Here is a 19,023-nt window from a genome sequence, read left to right on the forward strand (position 1 = left end):
TGCCACCCATGCTGGCAGCATCCCCTGCTCCAGCGGGACACATCTGTCTGGTCCCCCCGCCCGCCAGTAACCGCGCCCGTCTGCACCACCCCCGCCTCAGCTGTGCCCCCCAGCCACCCCACCGGCCTCCACCAGGCCCATGGAGTCCCTCCGCCTGCTCCAGCCTGCCCCGGGCCGGACCATGGGTGCGCAGTGACTGGCCAGGTGGGGGAGGAACAGCTGGCAGGCAGCCGCCCTGGCTATGTGAGGACACTGGCCATCCAGGCCAGGTGCTCCAGGGTCAGCAGGGGCCTCCCTGCGCCTCCGAGACCCCCAGGCCCCTGGGCATGTGTGACGTAGCGGGGGGTAACCTGCTAACTCCCTGGCTGCTGTCTGTAGCACCACCGAGCAGACAAGCGGTGAGTCACTATGCAAAGGGGATCCCGACTGGTTTGGCCAGCTGACCCCCATGGAGAGGAACAAAGGAAGGTGGATGCTGCCCTGGCTGGGGGCAGGGCTGGAAGAGGGGAGTTAGTTCCTGGCTGGAAAGCAGGGTAGAAGGAACTGGGGAGGGGGCTGGGATCCCCCCATCTCAAAGGGGGCACTGAGGCCTCTTAGCCCCAGTTCCTGTAACCAGATTCCATCTGTGCTCTGCTGTATCCTGGAGGAGCAATAAACAACCTCCATTCTACTGGCTGGTGGAGTCTGTTTGTGCCATTTCGGGGTGCAGGAGACGGGGGACCCCCAACGCGCCGTGACAGCATGGTGATGCCCGACTCCCCCAGAGCCCCACAGCCTGGGGCTGCCCCGTCGCAGGAAGCGGAGGGGCTGAGTCCAGTGCAGCTCCCGCAGCTCGCTGGGGGTCGGTGCCCGGGCGCCCGTGCCATGAGTCTCACCCGCACGCCGTGGCACCGGGCGGCAGCGGGGACCCCGACTAGCTGGCGTGGCCAGGGGGGTTGCCCCGTGGGTTAATGCATCCTGCAGCCTGGGGTCCGTTTCTCAAGCCGAGACTCTGCCGTCGGCTACAGCCGCTGCTGGGCCTGCCCCCGACACAGCCTGAATCCGTGTTTCTGGTCGCCCCTCCCTCTTCCAGCCAGCCCCTGCCAGCCCGAACACTCGCCTCCCCGGCCCGGCCACCAGCCCCCGCAGCACTCTTCCCCCAGAGCCCGGCCACACAGGGATCCCAGGCACAGCCACTAGTGGGGCGGGGGCTTTGCAGCTTCCCGCGTTACAGCGTCTCGCTAGCGGACGTGCTGACCCCTCCTCCACTCACTGCCCGAGCCCCTTAGCGCCTCAGTGTTCCCATCTGTGAAATGGGGCAATGGCTCCCTCCCAGGTGAGGCCGAAGGCGGGAACAGGACTCCGGGCTCCTGTCCCTGGAGCTGCCCCAGCCTCGCCGGAGGGAGCAGCCGCCCAGGTTCCGCAGTGCATCCAGGCTGGGCCGCGCCTCCCGCAGGTTTATAAACCCCAGACCGGAGCCGCAGGTTTTACCTCGGATGCCTTTGAAGACGTGGAGACAGCACCTGGCCCAGGGTCTCTTGGTCCCGCCCTCAGCCTCTCGCCTCTCCCGCGGGTAGGGAAGGGGGTCCCCCGGCGGCTCCACGCTCTCGTAGGGGTTCTCCACAATGGCCTTGGGGTTGTAGATGGCTCGGATCTTCAGGGAGGCGGCGGGGGAGCCGGTGTAGCCAGGGTTGTCCCAGGCTCTCTTCCCCAGGGCGTCCAGCTCGTGCTCCTCCTGGGCTCGGAAGTGGCTCTCGGCGCGGTTGTTCAGCCGGGAGGAGCTCATGGCGTCTCCCCGGGGAGCGCTGGGCTCTCAGTGCGTCGGCTGGGGGCTGTGGGAGGCAGGGAGCCGTGTGCCAGGGGCTGAGACGGATGCACGCAGGCTCTCTCTCCCTCCCTTTTATACTCGCGGCCGGTGGCCTGGCTCCGAGGGCGGCGCAGCCCGGGGGGAGCGGCTGCAGGGCTACTCTCTGGGAGCGCAGCTGCCGTCGGGGGCTGCCCCTCCCCGTCCGGCCGGGAGAGACGCTGCCAGGGACCGGCTCTCACTGCGGGAGCTGGAGGCTGGGGAGGTACCAGGGCACCTCCGGCTGCCGGCGGCTCAGCCGAGCACCTGGTGCTTTCCGGTGATCCGGACGGCGCGGCAGGGGCCGGGAGTTTCGAGGGGCTCCGGGGCAGACGGGGCCAGGAAGGAGCCCCGAGGGGCGGGGCAGGGAGCAGCGACCATGGAGATCTGTGGAGTTTCCAATGCTCAGCGAGCTGCCGGGGCCGGGCCCCCGTGTGTCAGCCTCCGGGGCCTCGTGGCGGTGCGGTCCGAGAGCCCATAGAGCAGGCTGCACAGGCCCTGGGACTAGGCTCGGCCCCGCTGTGGTGCAGGTCTCGGCGACGGTGTGTTTGCGCCCCAGGCCCGACCTGCAGGAGAAAGCTTTGTTGGCCCAGTGCAGAGCTCGGATGCGCCTCTGCTCCTGCAGTCGGCCCTCGGGCAGCAGCCCCAGTGGGGATGCACTAGTCCGGCGGGGCAGCGCCACCCCCCACCCGGGACACCGCGAGCCCAGCTTGCAGCGTCAAAGCCTGGGCTGACCAGTCCCAAACGTGTGGGCTGCGGCTGGGAGCCACACAGAGCAGGCCGAGGCCCGTCGCCCCGGCCCTCCCCCAGCGGAAGCGGCTCAAAGCGCGCCCGAAAGTGCAGCATCGATTTATTGGCAGGCGCGGCGGCCTGATGGGCCATTAGCCGGTGATGTTAGGGACATGAAAGGAGCGCTGCCCCTCCTGCCCCAGGCACCCGGCTCGCTGCTGACAAAGCAACCTGGGCGGTTTGATCTCTGGATCAGCCCCCCGGCGCGTTACCCCCCACGCTGTGCAGCTGAGGAAGCCGGCAAGGGCAGAGCTGCCCCCGGCAGGGCACCCCCCGTGGGCCAACGGCCCAGCTGCTGCCCCGGGAAGCCTCCCGTGCACTTGCATACCCACCGAACACAGCAGGCAGCTCCCTCTTACCAGCAAGGGCAAGGGTGGGTTGTGCCAGGACAATGGGACGTGCCGGGAATGGGACTGGTTCTCAACACCCTACAGAACAGAGACAGGCTCACCAGACAGATGAAAGGGGCTGGCTGCGGGTGCCCCTCCTCTGGGACCGCCCCAGCCCTGAGCCTCCTCCTTTGGGGGGGGCGGAGGGGCTAAAACTCCCTCCCCCCGATTCGTATGGGAACCTTGCTGGCTAGTCCCCGGGGGCAAGTACCCAGTTTGCTGCATCCCTCCCGCTGGCTGGGTAGCGCAGGGGGCAGACGAACCTGGACCTGCCCCAGCTGGGGGACACGTGCCCCGCCCCTGGCTGTGCCTGCTGGCGCTGCAGCAGCCACGGAGAGGAGCTTCTCCCCTGGCCCCAGGGTGCTGCAGGAGAGGGGCTGGGGCTGTCCCCTCTCCCCGGGGCAGTCGGCACCTGCCCCCTCTGCCCCAGAGCAGTGACTGAAAGGAAGAAAAACCAAAACGAATGGAGTTACAGACCCGCTCAAGGCCAGGCAAGTCTGGACACAGCGCTGGAGTTCGAACCCGGATCCGCGCCCGGCCTCGCCTCTCGGGCGCCAGCTACTAGCCTGCCCCAGAGTAAACCTGGGGGATCAGAGCGCGTTTCGCTCACTGAAGCAAGAAGGTGGAAAGGAGCCCCGGGACATGGAGAGGCATTACCCCCCCGCAGCGCGCCCCTGAGACCGGGCCCCCCCCCCGCAGCGCGCCCCTGGGACCGGACTGGCCCCCCCCCGCAGCGCGCCCCTGAGACCGGCCCCCCCCCGCAGCGCGCCCCTGGGACCGGACCCCCCCCGCAGCACGCCCCTGGGACCGGACTGGCCCCCCCCCCCCCCCCGCAGCGCGCCCCTGAGACCGGGCCCCCCCCCGCAGCGCGCCCCTGAGACCGGGCCCCCCCCGCAGCGCGCCCCTGGGACCGGCACGGGCCCCCCCGCAGCGTGCCCCTGGGACCGGCACGGGCCCCCCCCGCAGCGCGCCCCTGGGACCGGCACGGACCCCCCGCAGCGTGCCCCTGGGACCGGGCCCCCCCCCGCAGCGCGCCCCTGGGACCGGACCCCCCCCCGCAGCGCGCCCCTGGGACCGGGCCCCCCCGCAGCGCGCCCCTGGGACCGGCCCCCCCGCAGCGCGCCCCTGGGACCGGCCCCCCCCCCCGCAGCGCGCCCCTGGGACCGGACCCCCCCCCGCAGCGCGCCCCTGGGACCGGACCCCCCCCGCAGCGCGCCCCTGGGACCGGACCCCCCCCGCAGCGCGCCCCTGAGATCGGCACGGCCTCCCCACTCCACTGTGTGCCCCTGGGACCGGCCCCCCCCGCAGCGCGCCCCTGGGACCGGACCCCCCCCCGCAGCGCGCCCCTGGGATCGGCCCCCCCCCGCAGCGCGCCCCTGGGACCGGGCCCCCCCCCGCAGCGCGCCCCTGAGACCGGCCCCCCCCCCGCAGCCGCCCAGCCCCCCCCCCGCAGCGCGCCCCTGGGACCGGGCCCCCCCCCCCGCAGCGCGCCCCTGGGACCGGGTCCCCCCCCCCGCAGCGCGCCCCTGGGACACTCGCTCCGCAGGGGCCGTCCTGCCCCCACCCGGTACACGGAGAAATCCGCCTCCCAGCCCCTGGAGCCAGGCCCCCCCCCCGCAGCGCGCCCCTGGGACCGGACCCCCCCCGCAGCGCGCCCCTGGGACCGGGTCCCCCCCCCGCAGCGCGCCCCTGGGACCGGACCCCCCCCCCGGCCTCCCCCCCGGTCCCCCCCCGGGCCCCCTGGGACCCCCCCCCCCGCAGCGCGCCCCTGGGACCGGGTCCCCCCCCGCAGCGCGCCCCTGGGACCGGGTCCCCCCCCGCAGCGCGCCCCTGGGACCGGGCCCCCCCGCAGCGCGCCCCTGGGACCGGGCCCCCCCCCGCAGCGCGCCCCTGGGACCGGGCCCCCCCCCCGCAGCGCGCCCCTGGGACCGGGCCCCCCCGCAGCGCGCCCCTGGGACCGGACCCCCCCCGCAGCGCGCCCCTGGGACCGGACCGCCCCCCGCCCCCCCCGCAGCGCGCCCCTGGGACTGGGTCCCCCCCCGCAGCGCGCCCCTGGGACTGGGTCCCCCCCCGCAGCGCGCCCCTGGGACTGGGTCCCCCCCCGCAGCGCGCCCCTGGGACTGGGTCCCCCCCCGCAGCGCGCCCCTGAGATCGGCCTCCCCCCGCAGCGCGCCCCTGGGACCGGGTCCCCCCCCGCAGCGCGCCCCTGGGACCGGGTCCCCCCCCGCAGCGCGCCCCTGGGACCGGGCCCCCCCGCAGCGCGCCCCTGGGACCGGGCCCCCCCCGCAGCGCGCCCCTGGGACCGGACCCCCCCCGCAGCGCGCCCCTGGGACCGGACCCCCCCCGCAGCGCGCCCCTGGGACCGGACCCCCCCCGCAGCGCGCCCCTGGGACCGGACCCCCCCCGCAGCGCGCCCCTGGGACCGGACCCCCCCCGCAGCGCGCCCCTGGGACCGGACCCCCCCCGCAGCGCGCCCCTGGGACTGGGTCCCCCCCCGCAGCGCGCCCCTGAGATCGGCACGGCCTCCCCACTCCACTGTGTGCCCCTGGGACCGGGTCCCCCCGCAGCGTGCCCCTGGGACCGGGTCCCCCCCCGCAGCGCGCCCCTGGGACCGGGTCCCCCCCCGCAGCGCGCCCCTGGGACCGGACCGGCCCCACCCCCCTGCAGCGCCCCTGGGACCGGACCGCCCCCCCCCCACAGAAACACTGCCCAGCACGCCGGCCTCCGAAGGGTTAACCCATCCCGGGGCTCCCAGCGGCTGGGCCGGGCAGGGTGGACCTGGCTGTGCAGGGCACGGCGGGTTTGCAGGGATGCGCCTGGAAGGGGCCGCCTGGGGCGCAGGGAGCCCCGAGGGAGCGGAGCAGGAACCACGACCCGGCTGCCCCCGGCCCCCCGCTCCCAAGGGGCAGGAGCAGGCTGCAGTCACCACTAGGCAGGGCCCCCACTCTGCCGGGGTGCGAGGGGAGCTTTTCCCTCCTGGCCTCGCCCAGAGCCTGGGGCGCTTAGCCCTGTGCCCCTGGCAGGGCGAGCAGGCGCTGGGCCAGCTTGGTGCTGCCCCCTGGGCGTGTGGCCTGGCAGCGCCCGCTAGGCCAGCCCCCCCGCCTGTTGCTGCCCTTTCGCACAGGCGTTATCGCGGCCGGCCGGGCAGCACGGCCCATTGTCCGCGGAGCCGGGCCTGCGTATCGGCCACCGGCATCTGGCAGCTCCCAGGGCCGCACAAAGAGCGACACCCCCAGCACCGCTATCTGGCCACACAGCCGGCTGGCTGCACAATGCCTGCAGGAGCCCGGCGGGGGGGCAGGGGAGCCGGCGTTCCGTGCCCCGAATGCGTCATTTCTCGTGGGTTTGGTTTTTGCAGACCCCTCCTCCGCACCCCACGCCCTGGTCGAGCCCCTCGGCTGCGCTCCCCGCAGGAAGCAGCCCTGACTTCTGCAGGCAGCTTTCATCCCCCGCCGCTGAGCCGGAGGCTAGCAAGGCAGGGCTGTATGTAGCAGCCTGCCGGACACCCGCACCACAGTACTAGCGTGTTCCAGGGGATTAGAGGCCCTGCCTTTGACGGCTCCTCCTTGAGCGCCCTCCTGGGCAGGCTACAGCAGAACAGGTGTGCCTGCCTCAGTTTCCCCTCTGCTGACCCATGAAAGCAGCACGGTCTCACAGCCCCATCACAGCCTCCCACTTTTGGGCACAATGGATTCATCTCCTCCAGCACAGCTGTTCCCCCAAGCCCTGGGCGTACCAGGGTCCAGTTCCCTTCACAACCCAAACCCTCCCCTCCCCAAGTGGAGAGAGCCCAGGAGTGGTCCTGACAGAGCGTGTGCGTGTGCGTGTGCGTGTGCGTGTGCGTGTGCGTGTCTCTCGCCCTGCAGAGCTGGGAACAAAGCAAGAACTTCCCTTCAGACTAACCAGGGGCCACAAGACGTCAGAACACGCCAGCATTGGAGCCGGGGGTCTGATTTCTGTCTTTTCTATAGGCTTGGACACGGGGCTCCGGCCGGCTTACTGCTGAGCTCTCTGCCAAGCCCCTGGAAAGACGTGATGTGCGTTTGGGGCGGGGGGGATAGGGGGTCTGTCCCGTCCCCCCGCCGATTCGCCGCTTGGCTTGTACTGAGCATGCTCGGTAACACTGCTGGGGCCACTGTGCCAGGCTGCCCCCCCACTGCTCCCCCAGGCACAGGTCGGCCCAGCCGCACAAGGCTGCTGTGGTGCTACGGGCCCCAGGAGCTACAAAGTCCATCCTGGTCTGGGTCCCGGGTGGCTCGGGGCAGGGCCCCTCCCGCACCAGCCACGACAGCCTAGCCGCCAGGGTGCAGCAGAGCCGGGGGCTGAGGCGAGCTCCCAAAGGACAAACGTAGGCCTGGCCCAGCCTTCTGCCCCGGCGCTGGCTACCCTGGGCTCTCTAGCACTAGCTCAATCCGTACATCGTACCCAGCAGAGCAGCCAAACCTTTACTCACCTCCTCACACCTGTGAGCACCTGCCGGCCGCTGAGTCTCTTGGGGTCCTGCAGGGTCAGAGTCTTCTGACTGTGCTGCGCTCGTGCGAGCGGGCGGTGCGCTCGTGCGAGCGGGCGGTGCGCTCGTGCGAGCATTCACAGACTCTGTGCTTAGCTGCACCCGTGGTCATTGCATGCCTCCCACGAGACTGGCGGGGGATGCTGCCTGCCCCCCAGCAGGGGAAGAGCTCAGTGCACAGGCTTCCTGGGGCCCAGAACACTGACCCGCTGGCAGCAGAGGGTTGCTCGGGCTCTCCCAGCTGCCCTCTCCGATCCCAGCAGTGAATGGCCTGGCCTGCACCTGGCGCGTGGCCCCTCTGGCTGCGCTGCTCGGGCGTGGAGCACGGCGGGAGCGGTGGCTGAGCCGAACCCCAGGCTGACGGAGGATGCACCTGTCCCGCCGCTCAGGGAGGTGGGCTACACACGGCCAGGAGGACCCCGTGATGAGGGCCTCCCCCCCGAGCACTGAGCCAGCCCGGGGCTGCCTGGCTTAACACAGCCAGGCGTCCCCATCAGGGGGCAGTCACGCCACACCGCACGGCCACTCAGCCGGAGCCCAGTTCTAGCCAGCCCCGGCCTGTGGAGCCTGGGGCACGGGGCTGGAGGGAAGGGAGCAGTCGGGCGGGGGGAGCTTGGAGAAAGAGGGTGGAGCAGGGCAGGGGAGGGCTTGTTCCAGGCCCCAGTCTCATGGCCGTGACCCTGACTTTCCCTACAGCCCTGGGCAAGTCACTTTGCTGCTCTCTGCCTCTCGTGCCGTGCACAGGGCGGCGGGGCTGTGGGCTGGGGCTGGCTGTGGAGCCCACGACACCGCAGGCAGCTGCCTATGGCCCCACGAAGTCTGGGCAATGCGGTGCCCCAGTCCGGCGGCGCCTTGGCAGCTGGGCGTTTTGCTCGGGTGACAAGGGCAGAGTGGGCGGGGGCCGCGCAGGGTCTCAGCACAGCGCTGCCAGGCCTCGGGGAGCTGCCAGCCCCGCGGGGCCAGGAGCCGCAGCAGGACAGCCTGGACGCTGCAAGGCTGATGCAAACCAGAGATTCAGACCCGGCAGGGCCCTCGAGAGGCCCTGAGTCCAGTCGCCTGCCCCCACCGCAGGGCCCAGCCCCGTCTCCACCATCCCCGACTGCTTGAAATGTCTCCAGGGCCGGAGACTCCACGGCCCCCGCGTGTGACCACCCGACAGGCAGGACGTTTCCCTAGTGTCCAACCTCAACCTCCCTGGCTGCAGTTTCAGCCCCTTGCTCCTTGTCCTGTCCTCAGAGGCCCAGGGGGACAAGTTTTCTCCCTCCCCCTTGTGACACCTTTTAGATCCGCTCTGTCCCCTCTGTCTTCTCCTTTCCAGACGATTCCTTCGGCCTCCCCTCCTAGCTCCCGTTCTCTGGCCTTTCATCATCCCTGTTGCTCTTCTCTGGACCCTCGCCAATTTCTCCCCAGCTTGCTTGAAACGGGTGCCCAGCACTGGACACTGCCGCCCACTCAGCGCAGAGCAGAGCTCGCCACACTCCTGAGCACGCAGCCCACAACCAGGTTTGCTGGTTTTGCAACAGTGTCACACTATTGACTCATTCAGCTTGTGGTTCACGCTGACCCTGGATCCCTTTCTGCCGGACTCCTGCCTAGACAGCCCCCTCCCGTTCTGGTGACACGGATTGTTCCTCCGAGCGCAGCACTTTGCACGTGTCCTTATTAAACTTCACCCCGTTTACCTCCCACCATTTCTCCAGCTTGTCCAGATGCTCCCGTGCTTCTGTCAAAGCTGGTGGGGGCGCGGGGTCTGGAGGACGTGCTGGTCGACGGGGCTCCGCTCCCTGGCCTTGGCATGCCCTGCGGCTGGCTGCCCTGGCCGTTCCACAGCTGGTGGCTGCAATGGGATAGCCAAAGGGGGCAGGGGAGGGGCAGGTTTGCCACAAGCCATGCCCAGGCCAGCCCTGGCATTGGGACAAGGGCAGCGCTGCCCTGCCACTGCCCCAAGCGTTGCCCTGGCCCTGCCCCAGGGATACAGAGGGGGCACCTCCCTGCTAAGCTCTCAGCAGCCATGGCCTGTGGGGTGCACACCCTGCACTCCCCCCCAGCCTCAGCAGGGAGCCCCACTGCAGGGAAAGTGGATGAGCTGTCTCAGAGCGAGGGGACAAGCGCAGCCAGCTCTCTGGACGCTTCCCCCTCCAGCAGAGTGACCAGGCACCCCACCAGCAGCAGCCAGGCATCCCTGCCTCAGTTTCCCCGTCGCACTCAAGGCAAGTGCCTGATACTAAGCCCCCCTCCTCAGGGCATAATTTATTCTGCGCTGCCCCCAAACCCTTGTGGTGCCGCCCCTGAAATCCCCACAGCGTGGGGAGATGCGGCGGGGTTACCCTATCCCCCTAGGGAGTCAATGGGAGCCCTGCAAATCCCAGCCCCAGCCCCTCCTGCCCCTGCTCTGGGGGTCCACTCTCCCCAGCCCACCCCCAGCTTCTGGGCACGGCACCCTGCCCCTCAGGGCCTCAGCCTCTCACTCGCCTGGGCAGTTCTCTCCCACTCAGGCTCTCCTTGGGCAGGGTCACTAGGCCAGCTCTGCTGAGCCCAGCCTCCAGCCCAGCTGCCCTCTCTTAACCCGTCTGGGCAGTCAGCTGGCCAGTCAGGGTGCTCCAGCCTCCTCCCTTAAAGGGCCAGTGCCAGCCCAGGGCCCCACGTGCCTGGTGTCGTGCAGATCCATGGCAAGAGGGGCCCTGCCCCACGGAGCTTCCAATCAATCAGTTGCCCCGGCATGCTACCGAGCCTCTCCCGCAGGCTGCAAGACGCAGAGATGGGCCCGCCCGCCGGGAGCCGGGCAATAACCAGGGCTCGGGCGCCCGCCCGCCGGGAGCCGGGCAATAACCAGGGCTCGGGCGCCGCCCGCCAGGAGCCGGGCAATAACCAGGGCTCGGGCGCCGCCCGCCGGGAGCCGGGCAATAACCAGGGCTCGGGCGCCGCCCGCCAGGAGCCGGGCAATAACCAGGGCTCGGGCGCCGCCCGCCAGGAGCCGGGCAATAACCAGGGCTCGGGCGCCGCCCGCTGGGAGCCGGGCAATAACCAGGGCTCGGGCACCGCCCGCCAGGAGCCGGGCAATAACCAGGGCTCGGGCGCCCGCCCGCCGGGAGCCGGGCAATAACCAGGGCTCGGGCGCCGCCTGCCGGGAGCCGGGCAATAACCAGGGCTCGGGCGCCCTTTGCTGCTGCGCTTTCCCTGGCCGGCGGCCCAGCCCTGGTGCCGTGCTCCCCTCAGCCCTGCTCCAGCGGCTCCGTTTGCAGCTCTCCCTCCCCAGCGCGGGGCCTGGGCTGCGGCGCTCTAGTGACCGAACACAGGCCCGGGAGCCGGGCGCTCCGGCCCCCTCCGCGCCTCGTGCAAGGCACTTGGCCGGGGGTGGATGCGAGTCCCGCCCCGCCTGCCGGGAGACTCGCCGTCTGCAGCGCTTGGAGAGGGTCAGGCGTGGGGCACGTCCCACGGAGGAGGGACGCGCCCTGCGGGGTGGCTGCTGCAGCCACAGCTGAGCTACCTCTACCCTTGGCGAGGCCCGGGGAGTCCCGCCAGGAATGAACGGCACCCAGAGTTGGGGGGTCTTTCTTAGGGAGGTTGCCTAGTGGTTAGAACAGAGGCCTGGAACCCAGGGCTCCTGGGCTCGCCCACTGGCTTGCAAGTCTGGAAGGGTCCCTGGGAGTCCCCCAAGCCACCCCGTCCCGTGCTGAGGCAGGCCCTAGCACACCACGGCCACCCCCGCTCTGTGTGCCAGGCCTGGCTTTTACACCCTGCCAGGCTGGGTTTCCAGCACCAGCAATGAGCACCTGTTCCGCCGCCCCAGTCGTCCCCAGGGCCAGCCTACGTCTGGCGCCACTGGCACGGAGAACACGGGCTCGCAGCCGTCTCCCAGCTCTTCCGATACCCGCGGCGTCCGTCTCCAGCGGGGCGCGTCCGTTGCCTCTCGCCGTTCCTCAGCGGCAACGTCTCCAGCCCGGGGGGTCATTTCTGCTCTGCCCTGGACTCGCTCCGCTTTGGCCCATCCTCCCTAGCGTGGCACCAGGCCTGCAGCCGAGAGATGACGGACGCCTGTGCGCGTGGCATTGCCTCGTCCACCCCTCTCGGCCCCGGCTGTGTGGAGGGTGCGCCTGCCCCGCCAGCCCCCTTCCGCCGCCGCGCATTCGACCCCCCCGGGAAGCACTTGGCGCGCGACTTGCTGAGTCCCACTGGGCTGGTTTCAGACCAATTCTCTGCTTTGGCCACGTCGCTTTGAGTTAACCCTGCCCCCCCAGCCGCGGGCCGCCCGTCACGCACGCCGGGAAGGACAGCGTTGCATGGCCCTGGGCCCAGGACGGAGCCCCGCGGGACCCCACTGCACACGCTTGCTCGTGCATTAGCCAGGCTCACCTTTTCACCAGTGGCCTCTAATTCTGTGGGCTGGTCTGCAGGAAGGGCGGATCCCACGGACCTTGTCACCTCTTAGACCCAGCCGCGAGGGCTGGGGTGGCCGAAGCCGGGCACTCAAACTCAGGAGGTACTTGTGAAAGGTTGGGCCGTGGTGCCCGTGTGGCAGTCCTTACTCGCACACGGGGGCGGGGGGGTGGTTTGTGAAGTGCTGAGGGGCACTGGCTGCCCCCCCACCCTGGCAGGCCAAGCTTCCCCTTATCGGAGGCCTGGCACGGCCTGGAAGCCAGGACCCCCACGGTGCAATCGTGGCCGTGACCCTGACTTTCCCTACAGCCCTGGGCAAGTCCCTTTGCTGCTCTCTGCCTCTCGTGCCGTGCACAGGACGGGGAGGGTGCGTGTGAGCCGGCTCCCGGGTGCGTGGAGGGATCAGGCGATGGGCAGAGGCTCTAACATGCCAGGCAGGGCTGCTGACACCCCGCTGTGCTTGGGAGCCAGCTGCTCGCAGAGCCCCGGCCCGACCAGGCGTCTGCGTGGCCACAGAGCTGCAGCGAGCCCGGCCCGCCTCCAGACCCAGCTGCCTCCGCGCCCACCCGCCCGGGCCTGCCAGGCCCTCGGCTGCGGCTCCCCTGGGCGGCGCGTGAGAAACGAAACACGTTTGCTAAGCTGCCTGCTTCCCGTGGGGCTCAGGGCTTCCCTCCCCCTTGCCACCCCTGCGGGGCGGGGCCCAGCTCCCCAGGGCATCCTCTCCGGGCGCTGGAGGGCGGGGCGGGCGCCGAGCAGGGACCCACCCGAACGCGCCTTGGCAGGCTGGAGTTAGGAACACGCTGCTCCCCCTGCGCCCCTCCCTGCCCCGCCTGGGGGCTGCTCCCCCTGCGCCCCTCCCTGCCCCGCCTGAGGGCTGCTCCCCCTGCACCCCTCCCTGCCCCGCCTGAGGGCTGCTCCCCCTGCACCCCTCCCTGCCCCGCCTGGGGGCTGCTCCCCCTGCACCCCTCCCTGCCCCGCCTGGGGGCTGCTCCCCCTGCGCCCCTCCCTGCCCCGCCTGAGGGCTGCTCCCCCTGCGCCCCTCCCTGCCCCGCCTGGGGGCTGCTCCCCTCCCTCCCTGCCCCGCCTGGGGCCTGCTCCCCCTGCGCCCCTCCCTGCCCCGCCTGGGGGCTGCTCCCCTCCCTCCCTGCCCCGCCTGGGGCCTGCTCCCCCTGCGCCCCTCCCTGCCCCGCCTGGGGGCTGCTCCCCTCCCTCCCTGCCCCGCCTGGGGGCTGCTCCCCCTGCACCCCTCCCTGCCCCGCCTGGGGGCTGCTCCCCCTGCGCCCCTCCCTGCCCCGCCTGAGGGCTGCTCCCCCTGCGCCCCTCCCTGCCCCGCCTGGGGGCTGCTCCCCCTGCACCCCTCCCTGCCCCGCCTGGGGGCTGCTCCCCCTGCGCCCCTCCCTGCCCCGCCTGAGGGCTGCTCCCCCTGCGCCCCTCCCTGCCCCGCCTGGGGGCTGCTCCCCTCCCTCCCTGCCCCGCCTGGGGGCTGCTCCCCCTGCGCCCCTCCCTGCCCCGCCTGGGGGCTGCTCCCCTCCCTGCCCGGCCTGGGGCCTGCGCTCTCCGGCTGGGGATCCCGGCAGGCGCAGTCCATGCCTTGCGGGTTCCCAGCGGGGCCGAGGCTGTCCGGGTGGGAGCTGTCCCGGTGCGCGTGCCTGGGCTGGGGAGGTGCCGGCGCTGGGTCCCCGGCTGGCCAGCGCCAGGCACTACAAAGGGGCCCTGTTCCCCTGGGACTCGGGCTCCAGGCGAAGGCAGCCGGGCTGTGCCGCGGGCGGGGCGCTGAGCTCATCCCGGGCGAGAGCAGCACCGCGGCGACACAATGCGCCCTTGTGCGGCTGTGCTTGTTCTGTTCCCAGCACAGGGCTGGGCGCCAGGCCGGCGGGGGAGGGGAGGCAGCCGCGGGGCCTGGGATGAGCCAGGGGAGAGCAGGCGCCGAGGGCCTTTCTGATAACCTGTGGGGCTGTCAGGCGGGGGGAGCCTGGCCCCTGGCCAGAGCGGCTCCCCCGATCCATCGCCCCTCAGCCAGCCCGTGTCTCCCTGCCATGGGGGCCGTGGGCTGCACCCCAGGCCAGGCTGGGGGAGACGGCACCAGCGCTGGGGAGCCCTTCACAGGCAGCGTCTGCTCGGGCCGCCTCCGCGAGGGGCGGTATCTGCAGGGGACGCCCTGGTAACAGTTCCGGCCAGAGCGAGGGGGGCTGGTGGGAGCCCAGGGGGTCGGTGGGACCCAGGGCGCTCTGGCTTGCAGAGGGAGCACTCAGGTGGGGAGACAGAGGCGGGAGCCAAACTCCTGTGACTTGACAGGCAATCTCCTCGGAGCTGGTGTTTTCCCGGAGTCACGCGGTCCCAGAGCATCTCGGCTCTGATTGAAAAGTCCGTCTCGAGCCCTCGTGGCTGCAGAGAAAACCGGGGAAATGGAACCGTTTGCTCCGAAGCCTCCACATCCCGGATAGGCCATAAGCCACCCCCAGCCTGGCAGCGTGTTTAAGAAGCTTGTGACTTTTGTGGGGCTTGGCTTGTGAGGGTGGAAGGGGTGCGCTGGCCGGACCGGGCTTAGCCAGCGCTGCACGTGCCTGGCGTGTGCATGGGGATGTGCTGCTCGCAGAACGGATCAGTTACTGAGTGTCAATATTGCCATGAAACCGCAGACAGGGAAGCCAGGAACTTTTGGGGTTTGAGGCCAGTTCCGCCACTGGCTCAGTGTGTGGCCTGGGGCAAATCACTTCAACTCTCTGGGCCTCAGGGAAAAGAGGCACCAGGACCAGGCTGGATGCATTGGGTACTGTGCCCTGTAAAGCAGCTAGTCGACGAACTCCAGCGGCTGGTGTGTGACCAGGTCCATGAGCCAAAGGGCAGTCATGTGCCGTGGGGGTGACAGAACACAGCAAGGGAGAGAGCTGCGCCGGCTGGCGCTTGGGTGGAACGAATCCGTGGCGTTCGGCGCGGCTCTTAGCTTAGTACCTCTGAGCTGTGCTGAAACCCAGGGGCATTTTCAGAAGAAACAAATGAAAAAAGTTGAAAATTTTCTATGGAGATTTTGGGGGGGGGGGGGTTGTTTTCAGTTCCCACTCCCCTTCCTGTCTCTCCCCCTGGCCTTTTCCCATTTCCACTGACAACATGGGAAATGGGGCGGGGGGAGCCAAACCAAACCTTGACAACCAACATTGTTTCAGTCCTCAGCTACTTCCATCTTTGCCAGGGGAGGAGGTCACTGAAGACTCCAAAAATGTCAGTGCAAATGGACACATTCCCGCAGGGAGTTTGGTTTCATTAACTTTTTTGATGAACATTTTTCAACCAAGCCTAGATGAGTCCCTCCAGGGCAGAGTGGGGCATGTCGCTGGGGCAGCAGGGGGCACTGGACTGGACCGCTGAAAACCTGATTCCTAATCCCAGCTCTGCCACTGGCCTACTGGGTGGCATTGGGCAAGTCACTTTGTCTCCTGTACTTCTGTTTCCCCAGGTGTTAAACAGAGCGCACGCCTCTGACCGCCTGTGTAAAGTGCCCGTGAGCTGCTGCTGACAGGTGCCATGCCATTCCCCTCGCCTGGGATCAGGTCCACTCTGGGTTTCAGTTCCCAGGCCGGCTTGGACCACACTGAGCCTGGGGGAGGAACGTGGCTACAGGCCGCCTGCCCAGGCAGACGAGGTGGATGAGGCATTTTCAAACAACTCACCAAACTATCCGAAGTGCAGGACCGGTAGTGAGGGGAGACGACAACTAGCCAGACATCTGTTGGGAAACTAACCCAGCAGGGCCCGGATTGTCCAGCACCTCCCTGGATGGCACCGGAGGCGATTTCTTGTTTCGGAGGTGGAGACGGATCCGGGGGGGGGGGGGGGGGAGGGGAGGACTGGCCAAGGCTGGATTCGAACGAGCAGGAGGAACGGGCTGAGAACTGGCCGTGGAAGGCAGCCGGGTGAGAGCGGTAGGAGCTCATGAGGCTAAGGAACGGCAGGAGGGCGAACAGCAGAGCAGAGACAGCGGTGTTCGGAAAGGCAGGCCTCAGGGAGCGGGTAGATGAGCCCCCAGGAGAAGCAAGTCTAAGGGGAAAACAACTCAAGACATTGGCTGTTTTTCATTGGCCGTTATTCTGGGCACAAGAGCAAATTATCCCACTGCACAGGAATGAGAGGACGTTTGGCAAGAGACCTCCCTGGCTTTTAGATCATCTTCAACGATCTGAACAAAAATAAGAGTCCTATCAAAAGTGGAAACTAGGCCAAAGTACCAGGGATGAATAGGAACAAATAACTCAAGAATGCAGGGACAAAATTAGAAAGGCCAAGGCACGAAACGAGATCAAACTAGCTAGGGACATCAGGAGTAAAAGAAAACATTCTCCAACTGCATTGGGAGGAAGAGCAGACCCAGGACAGCGTAGGGCTGCCACTCACTTGGAGGCGGGGGCGGGGGATGTGGAAATGGCAGAGGTGCTTAATGACGTCTGGGTTTGGGTTCTCACTGAAAGGTTTGAGGTGAGTGGGTGTCTAACATCGGGCATGCCAATGAAAATGAGGTAGGATCCCAGGCTAACACAGGCAAAGAACAAGTATCTTAGATACATTCAGTGTCCTCAAACAGAGCTGGTCTTAGGGGTAGGCGAGCCGGGCGGTCGCCTGGGGCCACCATCGTCACGGGGCTGCCGCCAGAGCCGGTCTTAGGAGTGGGTCACAACCACATCTCGGCCCGACCTCCCGAATCCTCCCCTCAGATTTCCCTGGTTACTCTCCCCGACCCCCCTTTTTTTTTTGGCTCAACAAATTTTCTCCGCTTTTGTTTTTTTGCTTGTCAGCCCGGGTCTGCCAATTGGTGCCATCAGGAGCTGACTGAGGCACTGTCTGAGCCATTAGCGAGTATCTTCGAAGTCATGGAAGTCAGGAGAGATTCCAGGGGGCTGGAAAAGGGCAAATATAAGGTCAGTCTCTAAAAAGGGAAATTAAATCAGACCAGTCAGCTTCACTTCTGTACCTGGAAAGATAATGGAGCAAATAATGAAGCAATCCATTTACAGACATGTAGAAGATAATGAGGTGATAAGTAACAGCACTGATTGCCAAGAACAAATTGTGCCAAACCAACCTGGTAGGTTTCTTGACAAGGTAACAACCCTTGCGGACAGGGAGGTAGCGGTAGCCATGGTATAATTCCAAAGTCTCCAAGGGGCGGCCGGGATAGTCTGGGACCGTAAAAACACGTGGCCCTATTGCACATTAGCCACTGATCTTTTTGTTAGTCTTTACGGTGCCACAGGACTACTCGGGGTAGATCTTGGTCACGTGACCTTCCCATGAACAAACCAGGAACGTGCAACCTAGATGGAGCTGCTATAAAATGGGGGCAAAACTGGTCAGAAAACTCCGGTAGTCCCAGAGCGTAGTTAGCAATGGGGCAGTCATGCTGCAAGGGCAGAATGAGCGGGGCCCCCAGGGATCAGTTTTGGGACCAGTTCTGGTCAATATTTTCATCAACAAATTAGATATCGGCATAGAGAGGACACTTCTAAAGTCTGCAGATGATCCCAACGGGAGAGGTGGCAAGTCCTTTGCAGGATGGGGCAGAATTCAAATTGATCTGGACAAACTAGAGCAGGGCTACTCAACAACATGGCCCACAGACCGCATGTGGCCCGCGGCCCGTTTGTTTGCGGCCCGTGGGTGGGAGCCAAAACAAAAAAGGAGTCACTAGAACGGCTGTCGGTTGAGATGCGTTTTAGTAGTTACATTCCTGGACTGGCATTGCTCATTCCAAGTGCTGACCTGGGGTGGAAATGGGGGAAATGTTGCATTTTATTAATAATAGCAGAACGGACTTCAAAGGGGCCTGCGTGTTGTGTCGTCTTGCCTTCATCTTTGTATTCATGCCCGTCAGTGTGAAAGAAGCTATTTGCATATATTTGCATATATATTTGCATGTCTATGCAACCACACATAAGTTGCGGCCCTTGGCATGTGCTGTGAGTATCATTGTGGCCCCGGGGCTTCCAAAGCGGAGTAGCCCTGAACTAGAGAAATGGGCTGAGGTCAATAGGATGAAGTTTCACGAGGACCCATGCAAAGTGCTCCACTCAGGAAGGAACAATCAGTGTCACACACACAGAACGGGAAGCGCCTGTCTAGGCAGGAGTCCTGCAGAAAGGGATCTCGGGGTCAGAGTGAACCACAAGCTAAACATGAGTCAACAGTGTGACACTTGCAAAAAAGCAAACCTGCTTCTGGGCTGCATGGACAGGAATGTTGTGAGCAAGACACGAGGAGTTGTTCTTCTGCTCTGCTCTGCGCTGGTTAGGCCTCAGTTGGGGTATTGTGTCCAGTTCTGGGCCCCACATTTCAAGACCGATGTGGAGAAATTGGAGAGGGTCCAGAGACGAGCAACAGGAATGATGAAAGGCCTAGAGAACATGAGCTAGGAGGCAAGGCTGAAAGAACTGGGCTTGTTAATTTAGAAAGGAGCAGACTGAGAGGGGACATGAGAGCAGCTTTCAAGTGTCTAAAAGGGTGTCTGTGGCGGCACGTCGGGACCCCCCCGACCCTGTGCCCAGTCTGCAGCAAGATGAGATTCCGCCAGCCAGTCGAACAGGGGGGTTTATTGCTTCTGTGAGGTACTGCCCAGCCCGGGTTCTATGTGGGTCTCGAAGTGAGAGGCCAGGCAGCCCCAGACCTCTTGGGGAGGGGTCCACAGGCCCCCGGACCCCCAGCACTCAGCTCAGTCTCTTCTCTCCATGTTTTCCCAGCCAAAACTGACTCTTCCCCAAACCACCCCCTTCCTTTGTTCCAACTCCATCCCTCTCAGGGGTGACATGAGGGCCTGCAGGCCGACCCCCCGCTGGGCCGTGCTCACAGACAGAGGCCAGTAGGGGTCAGCCACAGTGCCCAGGGAGTGGACCGTACCCCGCTACATCACAGTGTGACAAGGGGGAAGGAGACAAATTGTTCTCCTTGGCCTGTGAGGGGAGGACAAGAAGCAATGGGCTGAAACTACAGCAGGGAGGTAAACGCTCCCGGGCAGGGGGTGAAGCCCTGGAATAAATCCCCTGGGGGGTTGTGGAATCCCCATCTCTGGAGATACTGAAGAGCAGATTGGACTGTCAGGGATGGGCTGGGTGCCTGGCCCCCAGGGCAGGGGAGTGGACTCCCTGAGCTCT

At 67.1% G+C, this 19,023-nt stretch overlaps 1 protein-coding gene across 5 annotated transcripts in view; it reads right to left on the minus strand.

Moving 5' to 3' along the window:
* PKD2L1 (polycystin 2 like 1, transient receptor potential cation channel) overlaps nucleotides 1–12,705 on the minus strand; it is a 37,025-nt gene extending 24,320 nt beyond the window's left edge. The window contains exons 1-3 of one of the 5 annotated variants that reach the window (XM_075934600.2): nucleotides 3,478–3,681; nucleotides 2,971–3,039; nucleotides 1,471–2,388 (exon numbers count right to left, since the gene is read on the minus strand). In XM_075934600.2, coding sequence (XP_075790715.2) covers nucleotides 1,471–1,765 — 295 coding nt within the window. In that variant the 5' untranslated portion in view covers nucleotides 1,766–2,388; nucleotides 2,971–3,039; nucleotides 3,478–3,681. Of the gene's footprint in view, nucleotides 1–1,470; nucleotides 2,389–2,943; nucleotides 3,682–8,787 lie in introns of those variants that run through there. The other 4 variants (XM_075934601.2, XM_075934602.2, XM_075934599.2 and 1 more) reach the window with 4 other exon arrangements.
* Between the last annotated feature and the right edge of the window lie 6,318 nt (nucleotides 12,706–19,023).

The sequence above is a fragment of the Pelodiscus sinensis genome, chromosome 8, assembly GCF_052426305.1.
Source record: "Pelodiscus sinensis isolate ZL-2025 chromosome 8, ASM5242630v1, whole genome shotgun sequence".
NCBI classification, from domain to species: Eukaryota; Metazoa; Chordata; order Testudines; family Trionychidae; genus Pelodiscus; species Pelodiscus sinensis.